General features: G+C 44.9%; 1 protein-coding gene across 1 annotated transcript in view; it reads right to left on the reverse strand.

The window, feature by feature from the left end:
* LOC122794241 (radial spoke head protein 6 homolog A-like) overlaps positions 1-17,217 on the reverse strand; it is a 673,939-nt gene that overhangs the window by 16,344 nt on the left and 640,378 nt on the right. Inside the window, exon 5 of the mRNA XM_044062483.1 lies at positions 13,534-13,651. Within this exon, the coding sequence (XP_043918418.1) occupies positions 13,534-13,651 (118 nt within the window). The remainder of the gene's footprint in view (positions 1-13,533; positions 13,652-17,217) is intronic.

Genomic DNA, 17,217 nt, shown 5'->3' on the forward strand with positions numbered 1-17,217 from the left:
ATTGCTGCAGTCCTTACATATGGGTAGAATCCCAAAGCAGAGGTAAGGGAGGATGGCAAAACTATAAAGCATTAGGAGCTGCCAAAATGCCCTGTAAAATTGCAGTGGCAAAACCAGCCCTAGATTTAGAGTAAAGTGGAAGGTGGTAGTGCTTAGAGAAAGTATGCACTGAACTCCAAGTAGCTGCCTCCAAAATATCTTTAGTTGCCACCCCTTAAAAAGCTGTAGAAGTGGCAGTAGCCCTAGTGGAATGAGGCCTAATCCCAGCTGGAATCTCCTTACCATGATGGGAATAACAGAAAGCAATACAAAACCCAATCCACTTAGAAATAGTTTGTTTTGACACAGGCTTGCCCTGAGAACCCAAAGCAAATGAAACAAATAACTGCTGAGACTGCCTGAACCCTTTAGTTCTGCTCAAATAATATCGCAACTGCCTGTGTATATCCAAAGTGTGCAAAATCTTTTCCCTTTATTTTGGGGTTTGCATAAAAAGTAGGCAAATGAATAGTTTGGTTTAAAGCCACACTAGAAACCACTTTAGGCATAAAGGAAGGATTAGTACGCAAAGATACCCTATCCTTATGGAAAATTAAGAAAGGCTCAACCGCCATAAGGGCCTGTAATTCAGAAACCCTTCTGCAGAGGTAATGGCCAACAAAAAGCAGTCTTCCATGATAAATATTTCAACTCGGCAGTAGCTGCAGGCTCAAAAGGTTGTAGAGTGAGTTTCTCCAACACAAAATTGAGATCCCAAGCAGGAGTAGGAGCTCTACGTGGGGTCTTATATTCTTTGCCCTCTAAGGAATTGCTTAAACAAAGGATGAGAAAACAATGGTGGGTCACAGTCATAGTGAGCAGAAATTGCTGCAGCATGAACCTTAATAGAAGAGAAGGACAAACCTTTGTCCAGTAACTCAGTAAGATATTGAAGAGCCACACTTAAATTAGGCTTAGAAACATCAAATTCCTTTGCTGTACTCCAAAATAAAAATCTCTTCCATTTATCTGCGTATACTTTCCTTGTACTAGGCCTTCTGGCCTCCAAAATAACATTCAAAACTTGCTGTGGAAGCTGAGACCCTCCAGGGTTTAAAACAGAATATGCCAGGCTGTTAGATGTAGAGAGTGAAGTTTGACATTGAGTAAATGACTGTTCTCCTGAGACAGCAGGTGTGGAATCGAAGGCAAAGGCCATGGAGGCTCCCTGCACCAGACTTCTCAGTAATGGGTACCAGTGCTGTCGAGACCAATCTGGAGCTATTAAAATCATCTTTGGCTTGTCCTGTCTGACCTTCAGGAGTACCTTTGGGAGGAGAGGCAGAGGTGGAAAGGCATACACATGAAGATTGCTCCAGTTGAATGAAAGAGCATCCACTTTCCAAGCTGTGGGATGAAACCTTTTGTGCAAAACTTTGGCAGCTGGTAGTTTAGTGGAGAAGCGAACAGATCTATGTCTGGAGTTCCCATAACACTGTCAATTTCTGAAATACATGAGGATCCAATTTCCACTCGTGGGGATCCATAATTTGTCTGCTCAACACATCTGCTAAGGAGTTCTGTGCTCCGGCAGAAACCTTGCCTGAAGATTCAGCTGTAAACTGAGAGCAGTCTCCCACAAAATCATTGCTTGTCTGCATAGAGGATAAGAATGCGTTCCCCTTGCTTGTTGATGTACCACATGACAGTTGTGTTGTCTGTTAGAACCAACACCTGCCCTGGAAGAAGTAAATCCTTGAAAGCTATTAATGCAAATTGGACTGCTAACATCTCCTTCAAATTGATATGTAGATGTTGAAGTCTGGCAGGCCATGTGTCTTGTACCCACTTTCCATTTAGATGAGCTCCCCAAGCTTTGTCTGAGGCATCTGTCGTTAGAATCTGACTCGCCTCTGGTCGGGTCACAGAGAGTCCCTTGTTTAGGTGACATTCCTGAGCCCACCACAAAAACTCCTTTTGAATGCAAGGTATTATCTGAATGACAGTGTCCATATCTTGGCAGTGCTGTGTCCATACACATTTTTGAGATACCATTGTAGCTTCCTCATATGCAGTTTGGCATTGGGAAGCACCAGAATACAAGATGCCATGAACCCCAAGGCTTGAAGGACTGTCCTTGCAGTCAGCCTGGACTGATGAGACAATTGATGGAAGTAAAGAGAAAGATTCTTTTGTTTGTCCGGGGTCAAAAAGGCCATCTGGGATGCTGTATTCAGTCTCACACCCAGAAAGCACATGTCCTGAGAGGGTACTAGACTGGACTTTATTTCGTTCACAGAATACCCCAGGCATCTTAGCACTGCTATCACATACTGTAAATGATGAAGAAGTTTGTCCTTTTCTTAGGCCAGAATCAGGCAATCGTCCAAATAAGGATAGATCTGTATTCCTCTTAGCCTGAAGAAAGCTATCACTGGAGCCAGAACTTTCGTGAACACTCTGGGTGCAGTAGATAAGCCAAAGGGCAATGCAGAGAACTGATAATGAGAAGTCCCAGCCCGAAAACGCAGATACTTCCTGCAACTGAGCCTGATAGGAACATGAAGGTAAGCCTCCTTGAGATCCAGAGTCACCATCCAGTGATCTTTGCCCAGCAGAGGTAAAAGCTGTTGTAACGTCAACATTTTGAACTTGGGAATGTCCAGATATGTGTTGAGGATAGATAAATCCAAAATTGGTCTCCACGTGTTCCCCTTCTTTGGTACTAGGAACAGGCGAGAATAAAATCCTAGGCCCACTTCTGGTAGAGAGACCGGTTGTATGGCCCCTATTTGAAGTAGCAGAGAAATTTGTTTGTGAGCCTCTAGTCTTTGCTGAGGAGGAACGTCTGGCATGCCTTTGAAAGGAGGCAAGGTATGGAAATAAAACTTGTAACCTTGGTGTATGATATCCAATACCCATCTGTCTTGAGTAATCAAACTCCAATTTTCCTTGAAGAGTGCCAACCTTCCTCCCAAAGGTGCTGCCAGGCAAGAAGGATCTGGCAGCTGAAAAGGTAGGTCATTGGGCCTGTTTACGAAAGGACTGGCCCCTGCCCTCACCCGAAGACTGTGCCGGTGAACTCCCCATTCTAGGTCTGAAGGAACTCTGAGCTCTGCCCCTACCACGTCTAGATCTACCCCTAGACTGAGAATCATAAGAAGGATACGTCCACCCCTTAGCAGGCCAATTCCTACTAAACTTGGAGGCTGAACTTGCAAAAAATCTTTAACAGCCTGCATAGACTTAGCCTTGTCTTCCATTTTCTTCAAGACTGACTCCACAGGTGAACCAAACAACACATCAGACTGTAAAGGAGCATCCAAAATCCTTGTCTTAACATGGTCAGATAAATTCTGATCCCTCAGCCAGGCGTGCCTCAAGCACTGAACCAGTGGCAGCCACCCTAGACGAGGCCTGTACAGCATCAAAACCACATTGTAAAGAATGCTTACCCACCTGTTCAGAGACATGCACCAAATCTTGTAATTCTTTACACTCAATGCCTTCCGCCAGAGCATCTACCTTAGACTTCAATTGAGAAAGAAGATAGTTTTGATATTTCAACATGTGAAACTGGCAATTCAAAGCCCTCATAGCTAAGGTGGAAGAAGTATAGACTTTCTTTCCCCATCTATCCAAAGCTCTGGCCTCTTTATCTGGAGGAACCGGATTTTTTTACAACAGAGGCCTTGACACCCTTAGGTCCCTGACTAACAGTTTCTGGGTCCGCCCTAGGACTCTTATAAAGATATTTATGAGCCTCAGGCACCCTGTAATACCTATCCGGTTTAACAGGAGCAGGAGGCAAAGCATCAGGATTAAGTGAAGCCTCTGCAAACACATCTTCCACAACATCCAGAACAGGAGGTATAGCCAAGGGCCTATGCTGGGGTAAAAGCAAAATTCCCTAAGCCTTTTCCTGGAATCAGAGAAGTCCTGACCTTCCCACTTAAAATGTTCCCTCATGGAATGAAGAGTCTCTGGAAAAGAAAAATCCTCTGGAGGAGAAGCAGAAGGAGTCGAATCATCTGCATCAGAATCAGAATAAGGAGAGTACTCCTGCAAGTCTTCAGCCGAAGACTCTGAAACATCCGAAGCCTGCTCAAAACTCCCCAACTCTGGTTCCACCCTAGGCCTTTTATCAGGAGGGGGCAAAGAACCTCTAATCAAAGTAATTAAATCTTCTGCCATTTTAAGCATGTGCTTCTTGGGCACAGATCCTGTTGAACTAGGAGTGACACCAACAGAAGCCAAACCTGGCCTGCCTCTGGGAGAAGCCTTGGAAACAGAAGGAGAGGGCCTAACCACCCTAGGAAGGGAGGGGAGTACAGTAACCTGAGAAGCCCCTTCAGCCTGACCTGCCTCCTGAGAGGCCACATCCTGCAATATCAAAGTCTCCCCCTGGGACTCCAGAGAAGCCTCCGGCGGAACCACCGGTTCCACTGACGCCTCTAAAGAACCGGCGTCCGGTACGGACGACTCTTCTTGCCTGGGTTTAGCTGCTTTGTCTTTGCACTTCTTCGAAGAAGCAGGCGTCAGAGAATCCGACGGCATATTATAATTGCACCGCTTCCCGAAGACCAACCTAGCACAATCTAACCTTCGCTTAATAGTGCGCTTATTGAACCTAGCACAAAAGCGACACCCAACAACGTCGTGCTCAGGCCCCAAACAAGGAATACACAAAGTATGATAATCCCTATGCGGTATCTGCTTCCCACAAGAAATACAGTTATTCACTTTTTCTGACATCCGGTAAACCACTGAGGCAAGAAAAAACTAAAATATTCCCCAACGGGGTACTTAGCCAACTTTGACTCGGTCTGAAACTCCGAATTCGAAAAATTTCAGAACGCCGAACGGCACTTGCAACGCTGATTCTGCATCGGACCATGCGGCAAAAAAGACTGAGGATATGACGTCGGTCATGCGCATTTGTACCCTGACGTCCTGATGTCAGTCTTAAGCGCCTTAACCGACGTCAGCCTAATACTTTGATATTCGGGCCGACCGAGGACAGCGGACTACCCATATGTAAGGACTGCAGCAATGTGAGATGAAGAACATCTAGTCTTTTCTCTTGATTTCTAACATCTAACTTATACCCCTTACTTCCATACTTATAAGTACCAACTTTATGTTGTTCATTAATAACCTTATCTATAGCTGTTTCAATACTAGCTTCACTATAGCCACTCAATCTAAACATCTCAGTAGTCACACTAATTTATTTAAAGAAGTCTGTGTCAGTATTACATAGCCATCTAAGTCTCATACATTCCCCATAGGGTAAGGAGACCAAAGTATGAAATGGATGACAGCTAGTCCCCATCAAATACTGATTACTGTCAGCAAATTTTCTATGCACAGACGTACGTAAAGTATTACTGTCCTCCAAAATCAGATGTATGTCTAAAAACGTTATATCTTTACCCACCTGTATGGCGTCAAAGGAAAGTCCAAACCTATTATGTTGCATAACTTCTATAAACTGACCAACATAAGATATCCCACCTTTACAAATAAAAACAAGATCATCTATAAAACGAAAATAACTAATTGCATAATTTTTAAAAAAAATTATCTTCAGTTCATCTTTTCTTTTTTGGTTCGTGCACAGTTTGAAAACATGTCTAGACTTAACAGTGGGGCTAGTAAATCATGTCATCATTGTTAAAGTATCTATAAGCATGTGGTTTACAGACGCCAGTAATTATATTTTTTGTTATTAAACATCAAAATTGAATTTCTGTTGTTCAGTTTCACTAACAAAGTGGCTACACTCAGAATGGTTCACAAAAGTCTATACTTTTTATTAATGTCATTTTTAAAATGGTTCTGCAAAGAAAAAGAAGTTATGTCTTACCATAACGTTCCATCTGTGTTGTTGATCTTCTTCCATTCATCACTGATGGGTTTGGTTCCGAGCCCTCGGAACCGAGTCAGCCAAATACCAAGCTCGTATACACCAAAAACTCTCGAGCTATGCTGCTACCCACAATGCCCTTCTCCCATTCACCTCAGATCGAGTTTGCATGAAACATATAGAAATAAAAAGCAGAGGCCATTTCTGCACAAAAAAACCTGAAAACACCACAAGGACCCATAAGATCCATCAGGAGCCTTTGGTGGGGGATGGAGGGTGGGACGTGATGAATGGAAGAAGATCAACAACACAGATGGAACGTTATGGTAAGACGTAACTTCTTTATTTGATGTTGTTAATCTTTTTCCCATTCATCGCTGATGGGACAGAATCCCAAGCTACTTGAAAACCTGGGTGGCCCATATGGAAGAACATTCCTGAGTACCATTGAGCCAAAGGCCGCTCTTCCCCTGGAGACCATGTCCAATTTGTAATGCTTGATGAAGGTGTGAGGTTTAGCCCAAATGGCTGCTGCACAAATGTCATCTATGGAGGCTCTGAAGTGAAAAGCAATGGAAGTTGCTATGGCTGTCATTGAATGTGCCTTGATATTGGCAGGTATGGGCTCATTTGCTTGTGAGTATGAAAAGGCAATACAATCTCCGAGTCATTTTGATACGGCACAACCCATTTTTGGTCCAGAAAAGGAGATAAAAAGTTGATATGACTTGCTGATAGATTTAGTTCTATCCAAGTAAAAACGTAATTATCTATGTACATCCAATGAATGTACACAGTATTCGCCTTTATTGGAATAATTTGGGAAAAACACTGGGAGTTCAATGGACTGGTTCACAGAGAAATCAGAAATCACTTTGGGGAGAAAAGCTGGATTAGTAAGAAGAGATACTCTGTCTTATTGAAAGATTAAATATGGACTCTTGATGCATAAGACTTATAAATCTGGGGTCTATATTAGAACACCGAACGTTCAAAATTTCGAGTGTTCTAATATCGACCCATTTTCAGCGAACGCTGAAAATATCGAAGAAACAGAAAACAAAATTTTTTCCTAGAGAAAGAATTTGGTTGTCCGTTTCTGTTGCTTTGGTATTTTCAGCGCTGTGGTGGAAAGCTACGGGTCGGGTTCAGGTAAGTGTGTGATTGTGTGGACATGAGGGTTAGGGCAAGGTAGGTGAGTTAGGGTTAGGACGCAGGTGAGGTGACTGTGCGATAGTGACGGACGTTAGGGTTTGGGTTAAGGTAACTAGATAGTTAGTGGTGTATGTATAGTTTAGTGTAGGGTTAGGTGTAAGAGTTTAGGTATGTGTGTGTTTGTGGATTGCTGTTTGTTTGGTGTACTTGTGTTGTGTGTATGTGTTTTGGAACAGCAAATTTTTTCCCTAGAAAAAAATTTGCTGTTCTTAATGTTCGATGTTTTCAATTTTCGATTCATAGGGTTCGATATTAGAACACTCGACATTTTGAATGTTTGGTGTTCTAATATAGACCCGTAACTCTGATAGCCGTCTAGATGATGTGACAGCCACCAAAAATAGAGATTTCCATGATAGAAATTTAAGGTCACATTTTGCAGCAGGCTCAAAAGGAGGTAAAGAGAGAGACTGTAATACCAGAGAAAGATTCCATGCCTCTAAAGGCCGCATGATTGGGGGTCTGCTATGAAAAACTCCTTTGAGAAAGGTCTTGCATATGCGGATAGAGATAAGTGGAATGTTGCGTTTTACACAAACTTCAGAACGAACTGGCTCCCCACTTAAGCACCATGTTCAATAATAGCCTTGCATCAGGCTTTCTGTCCACTGAATGGCACACAGCAACAGTTATCCCACTCCACAAATGGGGAGCTACCACTGATCCCAGGAACTATCGACCTATTAGCCTGACGAGCCTGGTCTGCAAGGCCATGGAACGTATCATCATGGAACTCATACACAAAACCATTGGTAACCTCCAAACTCTGGATCCCACCCAGTTTGGGTTTGTGAAAGGCAGATCATGCCTCCTGAACCTGATCAACTTCTTTGAGACAGTCACCAAAGCTGTGGATGAGGGTAAGGTGGTTCACACAGCCTATCTTGACCTCGCCAAGGCTTTCGACACCATCCCCCATTCTGGAATTATAGCTAAACTCACTAAACTAGGTATAAATCCCTACGTCACAAGATGGGTTGCCAAATGGCTCACTGACAGAACCCACATTGTAAAAGTTGCAGACTCCAAATCTGACCTCAAAGCAGTGGCAAGTGGAGTACCACAGGGTTCTGTCCTGGGACCTCTCCTGTTTGGTATCTACTTCTCTGAAGTACAGGCTAACACAGAAGGCCTCTGGCTAACTAAGTTTGCAGATGACTGCAAACTAGGAGCCATAGTCATGTCCCCAAATGATGTGGACATCCTACAGAAGGGCCTCACTGAGACAGATGCCTGGTGTCAGAGCCATGGCCTCGAGCTCAATGCCAAAAAGTGCAGTGTCATCCCCTTTGGTAAAAACTCTGTACCCATGAACTACCACATAGGCAGCAATCTACTTAACACAGAATGCGTGATAAGAGACCTTGGGACCCAGGTGGACAGTAGTCTCTCCTTTGATAGTCACATCGCCACAGTAGTCAGGAAGTCCTTCTATGTGGCACACCTCATCATAAAAGGGTTCTCATCCAGAAAAAAAGAGGTAATTGTTTCCCTCTACTCATCACTCATGAGACCCATTATAGAATACAACGCCCCTTTTGGAATGTACCTCACAAGACATCTGCAGCAGCTGGAAATGCCACAGAAGTACCTCACAAAGAGGATTACTGGCCTCAAACAAATGCCCTACACTGACCACCTCAAAAAACCCCAGCTTTATTCCGTAGCACATCGCCTACTCCGAGGTGATCTCTGCCTAACATATAAAGCTATGTCAAACCCAGAGCTGTGGGGACATGCTACACCTAAAGAAATCCCAATCCCTCCGAGCTACATGCTCTAGGGACCTAAACCTTGTCACCACAATAAACAGGACACACTGGAGGGATAGATTCCTGTCCCAGAGACTTCCTATACTCTGGAACAAGCTACCCATCTATGTCAAGCAAAGTTCTTCATTAGCACTCTTCAAGAAAAATCTTGATGAGTGGATGGGAAATAGGAAATACACCCCGGGGATCACTTCTGTGTCTCTGCTGGACAGTAGCACAGGAAAATAATTTTCTTGGGTGGCATATGCTATGGAACCTTGCTGGCTAGGCTTACGTAGGCCCTTGGGCTGATAGCCTGGTACCTACCTATGAATGCCATCTAGACAGTTATGAAAATTGGAAATAGCTGCTAAGTGGACTCTGATGGTAGAAGCTGATGCTCCATTCTCAAAACAATCTGAATGGTATTGAAGTATAACAGATACAGGAGCTGAGAGGGGGTCTACTATCTGTTCTTTAGACTACAGAGTGAATCCATTCCACTTATCTCTGTAGAGTTTTCTGGTGGATGGCTTATGGGAGGCCAGAATAATATCGTGAACAGATGAGGAGAGGATATCCTGCCTGGCAACTAATGGAAATGGAGAAACCAAGCTGTCAGCATGAGAGTGGACAGATTCGGGAGAGTCAACCCTTGAGGGTGAGAGATTGTCCAGACAAGTGCCCCGGATCTATGGAGGTTGCAACAAGTGAGGCCGGAGGAAGGGGAACCACACTTGATGAGGCCAGAATGGGGCAATGAGGATCACCTTGCATCTCAACCGAATTGCTTTCTTTAAAAATATAGGTATCAAGGGAATTGGAGAATAAGCATAGAGGAGACCCATGGCCAAACGTGAGTCAAAGCATCTCTCGGGGGAAAAGTGCAAAGAAGCTGCTGCATTTGTTGTTCAAGGGGGAAGCAAAGAGATCACAGCAAGGCTGGCCCCACCGGCTGAAAATTTCAGCCATCATGTTTGGATTGAGAGACCACTCGTGTGGAAGGAGACTGCATCTGCTCATCCTGTCCGCAATCACGTTGGAGCTCCCCGGGATATGCATTGCTATAAGAAAGCGGTTGGAAGCTATCGCCCAGTGCCAAATTCTCATGGCCTCTTGACACAGGGGTAGGATTTGGTCCCTCCTTATTTGTTTATGTACCAGACTACTTACATATTGTCCGAATGAATCACAATCATTCTCAATAGAAGGAGCGGATGTAATGCCTGCAAAGCTAACAGCACCACTCTCAACTCCAGAACATTGATATGCAAGTTGGACCATGTGCCTTGGACTGTCTTTTCCTGAAAATGGCCCCCACCACCCTATAAGGGAAGTGTCCGTGGTCACCGTGGCATTGGGTTGAGGGATCTGGAAGGGACGACACCAAAGTTTTTGGTCTGGCCTCATCCACCAGAGAAGATCTTGCTTGCTAGAGTTGGTAATGAGGATCTGTGAGTTTAGGGGGTGAAGGTTTGCCAACCATTGGGACAAAAGAAGCCATTGTAACAGTCTCATGTGTAATCTTGCCAGAGGAACAATCAGAATGGCCACAGCCATAGACCCCAGAGCCTGGAGAACTTTCCTTGCTGACACCTTTCTTCGGCAGAGTATCACTTGTACTTGCAATCTTAATCTCTGAAACCTGAGAGCTGGTAGAGATATCAGGCATGTTCGATTATTGAAAACTGCCCCTATAAATTCCACTTGTTGGGTAGATTGTAGATTGGATTTCTCCCAGTGGATTGTGATGCCTAAAGACTCCACCAATGAGTGTGTGTAATGGAGGGCTATGGTCAGGAGAAGCTTGGTGGGAAGCAGAGAGGAGCCAATCGTTTAAATATTGAAACACCTGGAATCTCTGAGGTCTCAGATGAGCTGTCACCACTGCTAGACATTTTGTGAGCACTCTGGGGGCTGTCGAGAGACCAAATGGCAGGGCACTGAACTGTTAATGACTGACTCCTAGCCTGAAGTGGAGGAGACTCCTGCAGCATTTGTCCATTTTGATGTGGTAATACACATCCCGGAGGTCTATCGAGCACATCCAAACATCCTCTTGTAAAAAAGGGAGCATGGACTTGAATACTGACCATGTGGAATTTGGTTTGAATGACTGACTTGTTTAGAAGGCTGAGCTCCACAATGGGTCTCCAGTTCCCTGTCTTTTTTGGCACCAAAAAGAATCTCGAGTAAAAACCTGATCCGCACTGGTCTGGGGGGACTGGTTGGATGACTCTTTTTTGACACAGCTTTTTTATCTCTGAAGCCACTTCTTCCCTTTGACTGGGTGGAACATTGGGAAGGTGTTTTGAAAGTTTTGGACGTGATGTTAGACAAATGTAATAGCCTCTGGAGATGATTCTCTGCACCCAGCGATCTTTTGTAATAGAACACCAGGCAGTCTGGTGCAGAGAAAAATGAGCCTGATTGCTTCCAGAGTAAAGCAATCGGACAATGGTTCAGGAGTGCTGATAAGACCGTCTGGAGAAAGAATCCCTGGAGTCTTGATTTCAGGGATCCCCTCTGCCCCTAAAGGGGCATCTTCTGCCATTGTAACCCCCTCTGGCTCTGGGAGAATCCTCACCATGTGCATTGCAGAAAGAACCTTGAGACTTTTTGTGCCAGATTTTCCCACTCCTCTGGTTACTGGAAAAAGAACGTTGGGGCTTGGAAAAACGTAGGCCAATGGCAGACAAGGTCTTTCCATCCTGCTCGTACCTGGCCAATGTGTCCTTTACTTTCAAACCAAACAAGGAAGATGGTTCAATAGGGGCATTCAAAAAGGAGGACTTGAAGGAGTCCGCGAGGTCAGAGATGCGCATCCAGGCATGACGCCTCATGACTATGCCTGCACCTGCAGCTCTAGATGCCCCTTTGGTTGCATGGAAGAGCAACTTCATGGACAAGTTGGAGATAGACTCAAGGGTGGCAAGTTGAGAGGCAACCTTATCTCATGCCCCATCAGAAATGTGACCCGTGAGGGCTCCAGAAAGTTCAGAAATCAGATCCCTTTGGAGCCTCGTGAAATGTGCCAAGTAGTTCAGAGACCTGACTGCAAAGGTCACTGAAGCAAAAACTCACTTCCCTAGTCTGTCCACAGCCCGGGATTCTCTGCTGGGTGGGTGAACAGTAAGACTTTCCTCCACAAGGTCCTTTTTAGTGGCCATTGCCTCCACCACAGCATCTACAGACAAGAGACTCCTCCGGGGAGTCAAAGTGTTTCTTCTTACATGCCTTCTTCCGAGGAGGTTCTTCAGTGGGGATGTCTGAAGAAGACTCAGAAGGAAGAATGCCCTGACCTGGGGTTTTCTGAGGCTTCTGCTCTCGGTGTCCTGGGGGGGTGGGGGGTGGCCCATGGTAGCTGTAGCTCAGAGGGAGCAGGGGGAAGATCCGACATAGGAGGAGTGCTTCCAGAAGCAAGCATCCTCTCCATCACCGGGAAAGCAGGCCTGCCCGAAGAGGAATAGGAGCCTGGAACCGAGTAGGACAATCTCAGAAACCGTGGTCACACCCCGATCCATCAGACTCACTCCCGGGGATGGAGCCTCAAGCAAGATCGGGGCAGAAGTTGCCCCCGGATCCAAGGATGGAACCAATACAAAACTTGGAACCATGCTCAGAACCGAGGGTTTCACCCCCCAACCATGAGACTGAAAAAGGGACGGTTTTGATGGCACCAAAACCCAAAGGGATGGCCTTGAAGCCTCAGTGAGGGTCACTGTCAGCGCCAAGGAGTGGGTTCCTACCAAGAACGTCGTAGCTGACTAAAACTTGGCAAATCTGGCAAGGAGGTTTTACAGAGAGGTGAGAAACCCCCAGACAATACACACAATCATTGTGCGAGTCACTGTTAGGGAGTCTGCCACTGCAGGAGGTACAATGTCTAAACCCCGAAGTCCCTTTTTTCTCAGAGATATCCATACACACAAAAACAAACAAAGTACTGTTTAGAAAGTGAGAAAAAGAAAGCAGAAAAGGAAGACACCAATGATAGTATCAAACGGTATCACAAGGGTAGGAGACGACATACCAACGATGGTATAAGAAATACCAGATGGGTAGAGCTAGATAGATAAAGAGGTACAAAACGAGTTAGATTAGGAAAAAAAAGGTTCAAAAATACACAAATATTTATACACTTTGACACTTAGCTAGAGAGCTCAGTGAAACGCTGCTATATGGCTATGCTAGAAATGAGATCTAAGGTAAATGGGAGAAGGGCATTGTGGGTAGCAGCTTAGCTCGCGAGTTTTTGGTATATGCGAGCTTGGTATTTGCCCGACTCGCTTCCAAGGGCTCAGAATCAAACCCATCAGTGATGAATGTCTCTTTATCTTTTGGGCTGCTGACCTCTTATAGGATCCGGAAGACTCAAGCTCAGCTACAAAAGCCAATCAAATTTACAAAGTAACAGAAACAGATCTTATCCAAGAAGACAGAAGGAAGAGAACAGATTAATTTAAAAAGCTAGGTAAGTAAACTTAATGGAGTGAAAGGCAAGGTGATAGCTCTTATGTATTAATTGGATGAAGCAGCTGAGCAGCACACGTTTAATTAATATAGTTCAAACTCAGTGTCCTCAGGTAAAATAGGTATGAGTGACGGATGATATTATTTACCGAAAAAATGAAATCACAGGTTAGTGCAGTCATAGTACAGTGAGTAACAGTCTTTGCCTTCATATTAAGACTGGAAACAACAATACCGTGAACTTACTTTCCTGTAGCAAAGGCATGTGCTCCAGGCCAAAGGTTTGATCGAAGAACTGCAATAGCATACTGTGGAATCAAGTTAGAGGACAGCTTTGTCGACCATGGAGAAATCTGACTGATTTCTTAAAAAGAAAAATATGCATAACTTATAAATGCAGTTTTTACTTCCTGCTTAAGATCATCTAATCAGTAAGACATTGTAAACTAACAAACACTACATTTGCCTGTGTGTAATAGTAAAAGCACATAAAATTAAAATATGGTAGACAGAATTCTTTTGAAATGACATCTAGTCAGTTTATAATGGCTCATCATCTGCTAATTTAATATAGAAGCTATTCAAGCTTTGGATAAGTTTTCTATCCAGATGATTAGTGGCACCAAGTCTCACCTGCAGATCACAACATAGGAAATGTAGGTAGCAATGCATAGTGAATTTGTTGCAAAAAAAGCTACATCATGCTGACCTGAATTTGATGTCCACAACTTCCATGTGGCACAGAGTAACTTGCTCAACCTACCCACTACTCAAAAGCAATACCTGGAAGCAAACACATTTTTACTTCAAAAATATGCACACTAGTGCACATCACTGCTAGTTATATAATGAGAAGTTATGTACCTACCATAACGTTCCATGTTAGTTGTCTTCTTCTCACCTTCTTTTTTGCTGGATGGGTTCGGAGCCGATCCTCAGCTCCGACTCGGCTTATACCAAAGCTCGAGAGTTATTTTTACCAGCTCGAGGTAACCCTGTATCCCACAATGCTAGGCGCTAACTACCCAGATCTCGTTTGATAGCTAACACTATAACAGTTCTGCCCCCAGAACAAAGGAAAGAATGGCATACCCACATAGATAGCCATCCTAAGAAAAGGATAACCACTGGAGACCATACTGGGCAAAAAAGGAAGGCTCCGAAGGATCCTATCGGTCTGTCCAGGCTAGGGGGTTAAAGGGCGGGACGCAAGAAAGAAGGCGAGAAGAAGACAACTAACATGGAACGTTATGGTAGGTACATGACTTCTCAATGTTAGGTTGTCAATTTCGCCTTCATTCTTGCTGGATGGGACCGCATCCCTAGCACCTCAACCCTGGGTGGCTCATTGGAACAGACTCTTGAGGACGGTGGAACCAAAGTTAGCTCGGCTTCTGGAGGCCATGTCCAATTTGTAATGAGAAATAAAGGTATGGGGAGAGGCCCATGTGGCTGCCACACAAATTGAATCTAAAGGCAACCTGTCCTGAAAGGCTATAGACGTAGCTAAGGCTCTAGGTCTTGAAGGAAGCTTTTGACGCCTCAGTTCATAGTTGAAAGTGATGACAGACACCAACCATCTAGAAAGGGTTACTTTGGAAACTGGAAGGCCTTTCTTCCCTTCAGCATAAGATAGGAAGAGCTGGTCAGATTTCCTAATTTGCTTGGTTCTATCCAGGTAGTAACGGAGTTGCGATGAACATCCACGAAATGCAACTTTTGTTCCTCTCTGTTAAGACTAATTAGGGAAGAAAACTGGGAGATCGATAGTCTGGTTTAGATTTGCCTCAGAAGATATCTTGGGTAAAAAGGAGGGGTTAGTTCTGAGGGACACTCTATCTTTATGGAAAACCAGATAAGGAGGATGAACGCAAAGGGCGTGAAGTTCTGAGACTCTCCTCGCAGAGGTTATGGCCACTAGAAACAAAGTTTTCCATGAGAGTAACTTCAAGGAAAAGGAAGCCGCAGGTTCAAAGGGAGGGAGAATCAAGGAGGTTAAAACTAGATTCAAATCCCACTGCGGTGGGGGATGTCTAACTGGGGGCTTAAGTAAAAAGATACCTTTAAGGAATGCTTTACAAAGTTTATGAGACATAATGGAGGAGTCTGACAAGCCAACATAAAAATTTGAAATGGCCGCTAACTGGACTCTGATAGTGGAGGAAGAAGATCCTGAATGAAAGAGTTCGGCCAAAAAATCTAAGACCGATTGGCTAGGAGCCACAAATGGGTCTATGTTCCTAGATTTTGCCCAGAAGGAAAAACGTTTCCATTTGCTGGCATAAATCCTCCTGGTAGAAGATTTGTGAGACGCTAAAATGATGTCACGTACCGAATGGGAGATAAAGGGAAGCCTGGCTAAGGTTGGAAGTGGAGCAACCAAGCTCTGAGGTTGAGAGAGGGAAGGGATTGGTGCAGCTTGCCCGACTGATGGGTCAAGAGATCTGGAACTGGGTCCAGATGCCAGGGCTGCTCCAAGAGGTAACGATGCAGGAACAGAAAGCATATTTGTCGAGGCCAGTATGGAGCAATGAGGATCATTGTGGATCTCAAGGCGGTAGCTTTCTGAATCAACTGAGTGATTAATGGAAAGGGGGGAAAAGCGTACAGGAAACCCCGGGGCCAATCGTGGACTAGAGCGTCTCTGGGGGGGGTGGCCGGGAAGAGAGTGAAAAATTTGTGGCATTTGCTGTTCTGGGGTGTAGAGAAAAGATCGCAGCAAGGCTGACCCCATTTTCTGAAAATTTTTTCCACTACTGACTGCTTGAGAGACCACTCGTGCGGCATGAGAATGGCTCTGCTCAGCCTGTCCGCTATGACGTTGGACTTCCCGGGGATATGCGTTGCTATCAGAAACCGTTGAGAGGAGATCGCCCACTGCCAAAGTCTGAGTGCTTCTCGACATAAGGGATAGGACTTGGTTCCACCCTGCTTGTTGATGTACCACACTACGAACATATTGTCCGTCTGAACTGCAATCGTCCCAATGGGAAGAGAGTCCTGAAGGGCTTGCAAAGCTAAAAGAACTGCTCTCATCTCTAGGACATTGATGTGCAGGTGGCACTCGAAAGGTTGCCAAGTGCCCTGGACCGTCCTGCCCTGAAAATGCCCCCCCACCCCCCACCCGATCAGGGAGGCATCCGTTGTCACTGTAGCAACCGGGGGGGGGGGACGAAGGGTCTGCCCTGAGTCACTTGAAGGGAGACCATCCACCAAGACAGGCGTTTCTTGCAAAACTGGGTTATCAAAATGTAGTGTGACATCAGGAGCTGCTGGAAGGACCACTGAGAGAAGAGCATCCATTGCAGGAGTCGCATGTGGAAGCGAGCTAAGGGAAGTAACATAATGGCAGCCGCCATGAGACCTAAAGTCTTCAGTACAAACTTGGCCTGAATTTTGTTGTTTTGAAGCAGGATATGAACATGTCCGCGAATATCTGAGATTCTTTGTGCCGTCAGTCTTGCAGAGAGTTCGACTGTGTCTAATATGGCACCTATGAAGGTAACAGACTGACAAGGTGACAAGGCAGACTTTTAAAAGTTTATGGAGATACCTAGCTTTTCACAAATCTGAATGGTGTAATCTCTGGATTGAATAAGTTGATGCCTGGTGGTGGTGGTAAGGAGCCAGTCGTCTAGATATGGAAACACCTGGAATCCTTGACGCCTCAGATGAGCTGTAACCACTGCCATGCATTTGGTGAACACTCGAAGGGCTGTAGTGAGACCAAAGGGCAGGGCCCTGAACTGGTAGTGACTGGCTCCCAGCCGGAAGCAGACAAACCTCCTGGAGCGCCTGTGCATTTTGATGTGGTAGTACGCATCCCGAAGGTCTATAGAGCACATCCAATGGTCCTGACCCAAAAAGGGTAGAATGGACTGTAGCGTGACCATCCGAAACTTTGTTCTTTGAACAGACTTGTTCAGTCTG

This window comes from Protopterus annectens, chromosome 1.part0, assembly GCF_019279795.1.
Source record: "Protopterus annectens isolate FY-2018-M chromosome 1.part0, PAN1.0, whole genome shotgun sequence".
Lineage (NCBI taxonomy): Eukaryota > Metazoa > Chordata > Ceratodontiformes > Protopteridae > Protopterus > Protopterus annectens.